Genomic DNA, 12,202 nt, shown 5'->3' on the forward strand with positions numbered 1-12,202 from the left:
GCATCGACGATACCAATCTTTGTTCTATTCCTTTTTATCTTTTTTCTCTTTTTCTATTTCACTCGTACGTAAATTTTTCGTCGAAAGACGAGAATGTTGAATTGACTTTAAATATTTTTTCGTTTGTTATGTCGTCTCGGTCATTCAGCCCTTTATGATTCGGTAGCGAGCATAGTAAGAAACTATAAGATCGACGCTACCAATCCTTGTTCTTCTTTTATCTTTTTTCTCGTTTTCTGTTTCACTCGTACGTAAATTTTTCGTTGAAAGACGAGAATGTTGAATTGACTTTAAATATTTTTTCGTTTGTTATGTCGTCTCGGTCACTCAGCCCCTTATGATTCGGTGGCGAGCATAGTAAGAAAGTATAACATTGACGCTACCAATCCTTGTTCTCTTCTTTTATCTTTTTTCTTCTTTTTTTCTTTTTCATTCAAATTTTCCTCGTCGGAAGACGAAAACGTTAAACGTTAAAACCTCGAATGTTTTCGTTTGTTTCAGCCCAATGCATCGCGCCGCTTGGTATGGAATCCGGCGCGATCCCGGACGCGGATATCACGGCAAGCTCTACGTTCGACACGGGAAACGTTGGTCCGCACCTAGCACGGTAAGCGACGCTTTTTCATTTCGATAGCATACCCTCGATGCCATTCGTCATTCCTATCTATCGGTGACTTCTGTTACTCTCTGGCTGGACGCCATCGAATCGCCATCGGCCAACGATACTCCGCGTGAATGGAAAGTTGCCTATGAATAGTACGGGTGCAACAAGAAAGTCAAAAAGAAAAAAAGAAAAAAAATTCAATCGGGAGCGAAAGGTGGTAAATGCACGAGTCTGGAAGATATTTCCACTATTTATCACGGTTGATGACTGACACGGAGTGATATAAAAATACGAACAGAGTTAAAAAAATACTAAGTGTCTATCTAAGGAATCTATGTCTATTCGTCAATACACGTGAAACTTTGTAGGTTATAGTAAATTAGATTAATGAAAGAAATATAATAGAATGTCTCGCAATGAATAGAACCTCGAAAAATTTTTTTTTGCTTGTAAATCAAATTAAATTCAGATAATTTATTACTTTAACGTTTCCTTTAAATATTTTTAACACTTTTGAAAGGATATTTCTCTGCTCTCAATCAACGATACAGTGTCTAAGTCTAACAAAGTGCCAATTACCGATTTTCATGAATTTATAAATGTAGTTTTCGAAGAAATATTCGACACGTGTCTTTTTCTTATCGTCAATGTGCAAGAGGTGAAAAGTTTGAGAGTTCGAAACATATTTTGACGAATATCTCGGAAATTACTGCTAAAATATAATTTTCGTGTACATTGGCAAAATTAGTGTTCCTTAACGACGTGTACTATTTCGCGAAAAAGTCAATATAGTAAAAAAATATATACATAACATAATATATTTAAAAAATATATAAACAACATATTTAAGAAACCGTATTTTTTTATAACTTTACGACATTTTCTCCAAGCGAATGTTGATACATTGCAAGTCTTATACTCTATTCCCTCGAAATCATATCAAAACAACACGAATTGTCGTGTCATTGCTCTCAACCTCCCTCTTAAAATTAACAATTAACAAATGATTTCGATCCAAGTGTATAGTTCCGTCATCTTTCATATTTCCAATTACTTCCGATCGATTAACTCCGCGATCCATCCCAAAGACCCCGAGTTAGACATTCTCTCGCGTTTCGTCTTTACGGTCTGCCTCTATCTTCGAGTAGGCTGCCGTAACGATAGATCTCGCGAAACAACGAGTTTGAAGCAGACGGGCTCTTAAGATGGAATTGCGCGACATTCGAATGACGAGGGAGGATTGATCGAGGGTTTTACTAAGGTCGTTAAATCGGAGGGCGGGTTTTGGGGAAATGGCGGTGATCTCGGTAGACGCGTTCGCTATCGGGCCAAGTTCGCGACGAAAACACGGAGAGGCGGGAGGAATTTATTTGGCGAGGCACGTTTGCTCGTCATGCGAAACTCAAATGGGAATTGCGCGACGATTTTGGAGTTCGGCTTGATGAACGCAGGGTCATGGGATTGTGAAAACGTGTCTATTATATGCCTGAACGCTAAAAGCAGTGTATAAAGTCGATATAGTCCGGGTTATTTATTTGTTCGCGGGGGCCAAGTTGAATTTATTTGTCCTGTTAACTTGGGGAATACTGGAAATATTGTTCCATCGTCGAGCTGGTGGTGTGCACGACGTTCCAAAGCAAGCACGGCAGCTTCGTCGCTAGATTAGAACGTATTTACGTAAATGCGACAGTCGCCGAGCTATGAAAGATTGAGAGAACCTCATCAGAATTCCAATTTTCCATTCGAAAAATATCAAGCGTCGTTCATAATGAATTTAAAAGAGAGGTCCACGAGGATTTTGGACGTGGATTAATACGTTGATTACTATGCTAAATTTAAACGCGTTTCGCGTGTGCAATTCATGTACAATAAGAACGCTATTGAAGCAAATTATCCATTTTCTGATAATGCTACGTAGTTACTTACCGATATTCGTCTAATTTCAACGCGTGTCAAAAAGATTTCTGATGTGTCGTTTTGTCTGTCATGAGAATCAGCAAAAAATTTCTGACTTCTTTATATAAATGCAAAAATGTTACGTATGCATATGTATTAACATGACGAGTGCTCAACATTATATCTGTGGCAGCAATACGAATCAAACATTTTGATTCAGAAGACAATTATCACTTGATTCATTACTATCCATTAGTATCCATTATCCATTACTATCTCCTAAATTAATAATTTTTATCACACGAGTAAATATTTTTTTCTCTAAAAAAAAATCATCGTGCTACGTCGACTAATATACCAAGAAAATGTATACTTCCATTCCAAAAATTGAAGTTGACCTTCACTTCAAACTTCTCTACGCGTCTACAAAAAGAAAATTGACACTAGAACTACCGAAATGGTCAAAATGACTAATTCATAATTCTTTTTAGATATATTACAGATGCAAAACAATGTATTTTTAGATGTTTAAATGATTTTTTATAAAAGTTATAAAACGAATAAAAGTTTGTACATTCTATTTCCATTTTTTTCACTTTGATATCTCTGACGAAAATTCTATGCTTTAATCCTTGATAGTTCTAGTGTTAATATCGTCAGAACATGTAGATACACCCTGAAACCGTTTTTCATTTTTCATTGTAAAATTTCTCGCTGCGGATAGTAACAACAATATAAATCAAGATGACGGTATATCAGGTGAGACAGCTTCGTCTGACATTCTGAATATTTCTGAACAAAACGTTTCGAAGTTGCGTATTAAAAAAGAAGCAGCAGCACGCTTCTGGATCTGGATAAAAATTTTGCGCGCGACGGTGACGTTCTCGGGGGGAGAATTCCAGCTTAAATCAGTCTGCGGCCGAAGAACGACTCCCCCGAGAAAAGCTCCTATCGAGGCTCCGATTTACTCGCGCCCAATTATACCATAATTATTTCAGGATGTCGTCCAAGCAGTTATTCGGTGAATTATTCATACGCGAGCGACGGCGTTCGCCGAGGCGAACGGAAAAGTAAATCGGCGCCTCTTTTCGCGTGGCAGTCCAGTTAAATCGCGGGGAGGGGGACGAACGAAAATTAATACTCGAGGATTCATTAATCGCGTGAATACTGTAAACGCGGCGGCTCCTGGGCCAGCTCCGTTGATACGTGGAATCCGGTTTATCGAGTTTGCGTGCGGTGCACGCAGGCACGCAAGGCGAAAGACGTTATCACGCGTGAACAAAGAGAGCAGAGAGAAACAGCGAGCGGTAATTATTTCTAATCTGACCGCGCCGCGCTTTTTTCACCCCCGTTTGCATACGGAAGCCACGTGACGGTCACGAAGCCACGTCGCGGCCAGATAAAATTTCAAAAAAAATTTCCCAAACGCGAATAAAGAGAATTTCCCATGCTGGCGCGTGTGCACGTATCGCTGAAACAGGTAATTGTTTAACGTGGAAGTAGACGAATGCAATATTTCTCGTTGGCGGTTCAATTTGCGAAAAAAATTGGTTCTATAATTGTAATTAAGTTACAACGGAACTCCGTCCTTGTTAACTTGTTCCCCCCCCCCCCCCGAGGACAAATAGTTCGCGATTCTTGTGATTTTTTTCGTTCGTGCAACAGTGGTTCGAGTTCGTTTAATTAAGTGCAAATTAAAATTTGGTTCAGACGAATGGGGTTCGCACAAACGAGGCTCTACTGTGTATTAAAATTTATCAAGCAATAACTTGCTGCTCTTTGTGCCATTAGCACAAACTAATCGAAATATCGCCTTGGAATTGATCTTTACTAACAAGTTACTATACGAAAATCACCTTCTTTCATAAAAAAAAATCATTTTTAAATCTTTTAGGAAAAGACGATTGTAACAACAATAAAGAATGCAACACTAGAGATGAAAAGAAACAAGAACATAGTATAATAGTTATTAACGCGAATGTTGATTATACATGCGTAAATTGAGAAAATTTTATTTATTTACGGAAAATTTAAGTTGGCGGAAATTTGCAGAATGCATATATGCATATATTATGCAATAATATCCAAAGTATTATATACAGAGTATGCTATAATATACAGAGATTGAATTAAATTCGCATTTGAGCTTCGTTTCTTTAACGCAGAGTTGGATTAAATTTCATTTGGAATGAAGATAAAATATAAATTACTTTCACCAATTTATCTTGCATTTAAGTTAAATAAATTATTTGCAAATAATGATTTATTTCAATCAACTCATCTAAACAATAATAACTAGACTAGATTAACAGAATTAATATTAATATATGTATGATTTTATATATTTACGAGCATAATTAAAGAAACGGAAGCTAAATAAATATTTCATCTACTAAATGTCAGGATAGGTGCCATACTCTGAATATTTTACGCGCTTATGCTTTTTGTAGATATCTGGAGTTTTTAATTTTCAAAAGATGCGAAAACATTGACAGCGCAAAAATAACAAATAATAATCCCAGCGTGACGTTTGCACGATAGAATCAGAAACTGTCTGAGAAACAATTTATAGAGGCAAATACAAAGTTATATAAAAGAATGTTCTAATTGACGATCAAATAACCGATCAAATTGTTTGTTCAAACAAACTGACGTTCAAATTATTTCAGGATAATTCCGAGCCAAATAAGATCAAACAATTACTTCTCAAATGTTTTATTCAAATAATGCCCAAATAAAGCCTGCTTTAATACTGCACGGTGTAATCACAAAATCATAATGAAAAATTACTGCAATTAAAATACCTATCTACATACATACAGACATGCATGCATCAGTGTTCTATCAGCTCAGAGAGAGAGGAAAAAGAGAAAGAAAGGAAGGAAGCGAAGAGGGTGGTTCGATTCTCACAGCTCGCGAGAGTTGATGAATTCTAATCGCAAGGGTGATGCATATTCCGGGAAGAATAAATCCCGAGATAACAACGTGCAATTAAATCACCTCGCATGTTCCCGCACGTTCCTTTTTTCGTTCTTTTTTTTTTTTTTGTTTTTCTTTTTACGCGTGCCGAGTCGCTCGGCTTATAATTAATATTTACGCGAAACGTTTCCTTCGCGGCGGTGTTTATCCAGACCGCTCCCCGTGCAATTAATTCAACCGGATGATAGTTCGATAATTCCGCGTTGATCGAACGCATACGAGCCTCGTTCCATATTCATCGGCCGTCCATTGACGCGATCGCACTTGCGCTCCTATTTTTGTCTGCTAATAAGTAATTTTACATGATAATGCGTCCAGCGATCGTGGACACGGACTGTGGGAAAAGAATCGAACGATTTTGTTGAGTTTATTGAGAATGAAATAAATAAACTAAAGTTGAGAGTAAAATATTACATTTACCATGGAACATGTCGCTTGATAAAATAAACAAAAATGGTCTCTTCTTTTTCTTTAAACCAAGCACCAGATGCTTTAATCTCGAGCGCTGGAATGACGTGCCACGCACGTCGAAAACTTTTTGTTCCAAAATTATAATATTTACTCAGTTTTAAGAATATTCAAGTAAAACAAAATGGGCAAAACAAATAATAAACTTATTATTTCTCAATAATTTCTATCCAGCGATATCGTACCAACGAGTTCAGAAAGAGAGCAACGAATTATTGTGTACGGTTTGGTCACTCGTTATGGTCCGCAATCAATTGCCATCGCAAGTGGATGGAGATGTTCCTTGGATTAGAAAGCTATAGTTTGATAATCGAAATCCAAGAGTAAAATTTAATAGATTCTCAAAATGGTTAAAATGTTATTTATACAGGGTGGTCCACTAACAAATGATACCTTGAATGTTATGTTTTTGCAGGTGTGAGAAAATTTTATTAACGAAGATTCGACACAGAAGATACCACGATATTATAACAGCGATGATTTTTAAAAATTTCAAAGTTATTTTCACTTGTTTAAATGGAATTATACATTTTTAATGTATCAATCGATGCAGTTTGATTGTCTAGAAAGAAAAAAAGATATTTTATTAACCCAGATATGTTGAGCCCAGAAAACTTGTCAATCGACTAGATATTTTAATTTTAACTCGGTAAATTCTATCGAGCGGAGATTCAAGGCGCTAATTCGTATCGGTCCACTCTGTACACTGATCTCGATGGTATATTTACTCTACTGCGAATTTATCTCGATGAAGGGAAAATAAGAGAAAAATGTGCAAGTCGGATTTCTGTTCTGTCCTTTTTTAGAAAAAGAAATTCCTTTTTTAGAAACTCTCTTCCCGGCTTAATGCCTTTGATGCTCATTTGCAAATTTATCTTGATGACACAGTTTCTGCTTATTTCAAAACAGTAACTGCCGAGGGTTTTCAAGTTGCACTTCCATTACTTGTCTAAACGACGCATTGACAAAGTCCTTTTTAGAAAAAACTCGACGACGCTGGATTTTTCGCGAGTCTTGCTCGCAACCGTGATACTCGTAAAACAATCCTTCATCAAGGTCTCAGAAACACTTTATTCCTCAGCCCATATATAATGAAATCACCGACCGAAATATCTGTCTTTCTGTCAGCCATTGTCGGAAGTATACCTGCCACCACCTGATATATCTTTCAGATTTTCCCTTTTAATCTCAAGCGACTGAAATTCAAGTCATCTTGTCTACGGTGCTCCTTTGCGAGCGTGTCGCTTTAAAAACTTAAAGTAGCCTTATGGTGCTTCTAATACAATTATCACGGGGAGATGTTTGACGTCGGGCCGGCGACGGTAAAAAGAATATTATACCTGACTGATGGTGAAAGGGTTGGCCATGCAACGCCACTTGTAACCCGCGATGCAACACATGAATACGAGATGCGATGTAACGCGTGCGCTCTGTCGTTCGTCTTGCGCCCTCTTTTCTCTCTCTCTCTCTCTCTCTCTCTCTCTCTCTCTCTCGTTAAGCCTGTTTCACACGACGATCACACGCGATGAATACTGAGTATACGCTCTTCGTCTGTAATTCACCGGACATTGCTCGATAATTATTTTCACATAAATATTTATCTAGTTTACAGCTGTATTTTAACCTAATATATATTATTAGGTTAAAATACAGCTTATTATTATATATATTATTATATATAATATATATCTTAACCTAATAATATATAATATTAATATTTTACATATTTGTATGAAATATTAATGTTATATATTATATAATGTATTGATATTACGTACATACAAAATTAATAATAATATATATACATACGTTATTACAAATAAATAATCGTGATGCGAAAACATAAAAATTTAATTCTACGAAATATTTTACACAAGTTTATAAATCTTTTCTGCCCGACGTCAGTACATTCACTGTACAAATCACCCTATTCTTAATTCATCGACGCGAGAACTAACGAGACTCTATATTTCATACACGTGATACGCCGTGTTCGTGCATTCGTACGATACCGGCCTTAGCTTCCTCTCGCCCCGTGTCCGATACGAGTACCCGTTCCAACCAACCCCCTTGGTACGCTCTCGCTGGTCGTCTCACCCCACTCGATGGCTCTCCGTCGCTGGCGTTTAGATATTAATGCGTAGGGTCCAGTGTTCAGCGGCGGTTGCAGCGCAACAACGGTTTATACGAATATTCCGTCCCACGGGACATATCCTGCTCTCTCTGGCCGCGGTTGTAACTCGAAGCGAGGGCCAAAACCGGCCATCCGGCCAACGTGTGGAACACGCCGGTCACCGGTCGCCACCGACCCCGCGGGTTCTCCGATATTAATACATTCCATTACCGCAGACAATGACCGGCTGAATGGGCCTCTGACTCTTGATGAGCTTCGGGGCGCCCCCGCGTCGCGTCCAACAGCCTCCTTTCGCTGTCACCGTCTAATTTAATACACCGCGACCTCGGGCGAAGGTGCTCGGAATGGCTGGCTGACGATGCGAGCTGAACATTCACACGTGATCGTGAACGCTGTTCGACGCGTCGGACGTATTCTTCCGACTGCTGGAACGGTTACGTAGGCCATCCAGGTAGACGAGGTGGTAAATTGAAATCGAATCGAAGGCATTTGCCGCGGTTTTGTTTCGCTTAATTTGGTTTGATTCGGTTGGGGAGAATTGGGCTATAACCGAGTTGAAAAGTTTCGTTTCAGGCAGATGAATCTGTGTAACTTGAGTGTATCGTTGTCTCTGGGTGACTTGAGATGTCTTTTGAAGTTTGTTTTCGGTGTGTCTGTTGAGCTGGTCGATCAATCAAGGTTTGTTACAGTGTGAAGTGTGCTCTGATATTTGTACTTGCTCGTGTATTGGGCATATCTACGTACGAGTGTATTTGTATGATTATATTGACAAAATTTGATTGATTAATATCTTCTTAATTTGACCGATTAAATATCTTCTGTAATTTCTGTATATTCGCGATACGTCTCAAACTTGAATACGATCATGATAATTGAGTCACACTTGTAGCGTTAATGAAATTTCCAAATATTACTTGGACACTTTCGTGAGTAGCTGCAAATCTTTCGAATTGTCGAACTCGATGTTCTTCTTTTTTCCTCAACTCCATCGCGCAAGTACCTACATGATTACATGTACTCAACTTTTCAGATGACAGTACGACTGATTGTTAATTCTATAAATTCATATCATTTAAATTTCTTTTCGTTGACAAAGCGGATCATGTAACTTCTGAAAAAATCGTTCTCTCATGTTTTCTTTTTTTCAAGTTTTCAAGTTCTTCCTCAAGTTTGAAAAGTACAATAATTACTAGGTAGCGTAATGTTATTTCCCGCTTCGTTATTGATTTGCTAGAACAAGACGACTCTTTCCAAACTTTCGCGTTTAACCAAATCATCAAACTTTCCTGCAGACATTCCGAGATGACTTTTATATCCTCCTTCATCTTCCTACAGTTTCTTCAACAAAGTCCTCGATGCACTGAGCCAACTTCATCTGATAATCTACTTTCTTACACAAATCGATCGTTCCTTTTGCTAGTATTGTTTTCCAAAACTTTTAACAAGCCATTTCATTATTTCTCTCATTATTGTAAATATTCTTTCCTTTTAAATTTCAAATACTGTCCTCAATGGTTATAAACGAATACCTTAATGTATATTTAATAACAGAAATTTAGGATAAGTCGATTTCATTTTGTATTCCACGTTCTTTGTGATAAAGTGAAATTAATTTAAAAATTCCAAAAATAATTTAATCTAGTAGTCTGTCTAAGAATTATTTCTATATTTGTCTAATTCTGAGTGTTACTTACTCGCGTAATTAAAATATGAAATTACACGTACTGATCCATTAAGAACTCATATTCCATTAACGTAACATTTACAATTCTTTCCAATCGAATTCCATTTTTTAACGTTAGGATTTGTAAAAGGCAATTCCATGATTCGCTTAATATCTTGTTATCGTTGTTTTCTACCTATATTCTATAATAACTTAATAATAAAAAATATAATACTCTTTAATCTTTTTCCAAATGTATTTTCCAATATATTCTATAACGATTTTCTCACTATATTTTCCACGTACATTCTACATTCGCGAAATTTAAAAAAAGAAACAATAAAAAACAATTTGTAACGTCGCGATAAATTATTGCTTGGACTTTAATGGATTAGTAATAGCCCTATCATTTCACCATGGAGTTTAAGAAGCTTCTTGACGATAGAGAAAAATATATATACCCCAGCAACTTAAAGATTGCATGAGCACACAAACGGATAAATTCAACGAACCAGGTCCAATTCAACCGGCGCTCTAAGAATGATAAATCGCCGTGGCGAAAGATACCTTTCTATTTTTCTTTCGCCGAGGTTACGATAAATCCCCGGTAGAACGCAGCTCGCGTGGAAAGGAATACAATTACGCGGCTCGAGAAGGTAGAATTCCCAAGCTGTCTGAACGCCACGATCGATCAAATATTCAGGCCCTCCGAACTTTCCTCCGCGCAAAGATAAAACCAGAGATGTAGTGCAGCCCCATATAGACTTGCCCGGAGCCAGGAGGATGGACGAAAATGACAGACGTCGTTTCGAAACGTTTCCATTGATTTCGATTAAGGTCAGATTATCCCTGGTAGGTCGTGTCAGTCCTCTCCATAATTGATGTGTAAAGATAACTGGGTCTGTCTGCGGCTTTTGGAAACCCGCAGCCGGGAAACCGGGGCAGATCTCGTGAAAATTAAGGACGTCGGATAATTGAAAGAGAGAGAGAGAGAGAGAGAGAGAGAGAGAGAGAGAGAGAGAGAGAGAGACGAGCGATACGATGAAAAATAAATATCCGATTCTGGATACCTATTTGAACGATCCATGTCGGAGCAGTGTCAAAGCGTCGACAAATTGGTGTCTCCACAATGGCATCAGTCGCGACTGTGTCGGGATTTGACTTGAAAAAAATTGCCGATTTCCACAGTTGATCCCCGGCGTGGATGGAGGATAGTTCGTACGCATGTCAAATCACGTTCGTATGGTGGCAATTTAATTAAATGATATTCCAACGTTCATTTATTAAGGCCCCGGTGAAATGGTAACGTCGCTGCGGTAATTTCATTTCGAGCGCAGGGTTCCCGGGGGCGAAGAGGCGACGGATGATCAATGAACGAATCCCCGGAAGACGCTTTTCACGCGGACAAAATGGTTTAAAGGCGGAGAGGAAGAAAAACAGATTTGTAGGTGTTAATAGGATTGCGAAATTTTTGAATGGGCGTAGGTATTTTAGATCTCGAAAACTGAGAACTAAGGTCGTTTCTTTTCTTGCGAATTAAATCTCGCGAGTATCGTTACTTGCAATTAGTTCGAGAGCCAAGACTGCGACCCGTCAACTGTGAAATTAATTTAAAAATTGTTTGTTACTGACTTTAGTTTAGTTTGTCAGTGATAGTCATTGTCGTGAGATTTGTCTCCTCTTTAAAATGGAGAGTCGCTTTCTTCCTTTCTGCTGCTTTTCTCGCTCATTGAACATTTTTAGATCCTAATATAATAGAAACTCTAGAACTCTTTATAATAGAAACTTTATCCGAACATGTTGGAAGACAAAGCCGCTCGGGAAACGGATAAGTTTGTATAATAAAGGCTCGCTAGCTTTGTTCACGTCTTGTTTGTTCCGATAATAAGAAATAAGGATGACAAAAGTTGATCAATTACGAATATATCTGAGACTCGGTATTAATCGGTTCGTACAAACAAGATCCGGATGACCAAAGTTCTATTGTGTGTGTGTATATATATTTATTAGTTCTATATATATTCATCCGTCATTAGAATAGATTTTCTTTTTTTTTTTTTTCTTTTGTAATTGCTTAAGAAATACGGGTACTTTTGTCAAAACTAATCTATCTGTTTTAATTATTGAAATTATAATGATATAACTCTGTCAGTGATGAAAATGATCAGTTCGTAGATTTTCGTAGAAATTTTACACATCCACGACACGTTTATTTTAAATGACTTCTCGTAAATATACGTTCCTTCTCGGATCATAAACTTTCCTCCTTGCACTTTATCTCTTTGATCTAACTTTTGGTAATTCTGGTATTAAAGATCGCTTATTCTCCACAGAGGTGGAAACTCATTCCCGCGAAAAGCCACCCTTATTTTCAAGAAGGTTGGCACCATTTAGAAAAGAGGTCTCGTATCGGCGTCTCGAAATATTTTGCATTCGAAGTACACGATACATTTTCGAC

The 12,202-nt window shown here is 37.7% G+C and overlaps 1 protein-coding gene across 1 annotated transcript in view; it reads left to right on the forward strand.

Moving 5' to 3' along the window:
- LOC122535222 (discoidin domain-containing receptor 2-like) overlaps window positions 1-12,202 on the forward strand; it is a gene marked incomplete at its 3' end in the record, with an annotated part of 98,775 nt that overhangs the window by 10,937 nt on the left and 75,636 nt on the right. Inside the window, exon 2 of the mRNA XM_043666577.1 lies at window positions 502-607. Within this exon, the coding sequence (XP_043522512.1) occupies window positions 502-607 (106 nt within the window). The remainder of the gene's footprint in view (window positions 1-501; window positions 608-12,202) is intronic.

Source organism: Frieseomelitta varia, unplaced genomic scaffold (assembly GCF_011392965.1).
Source record: "Frieseomelitta varia isolate USP_RPSP 00005682 unplaced genomic scaffold, Fvar_1.2 scaffold_682, whole genome shotgun sequence".
In the NCBI taxonomy this organism is placed as follows: domain Eukaryota; kingdom Metazoa; phylum Arthropoda; class Insecta; order Hymenoptera; family Apidae; genus Frieseomelitta; species Frieseomelitta varia.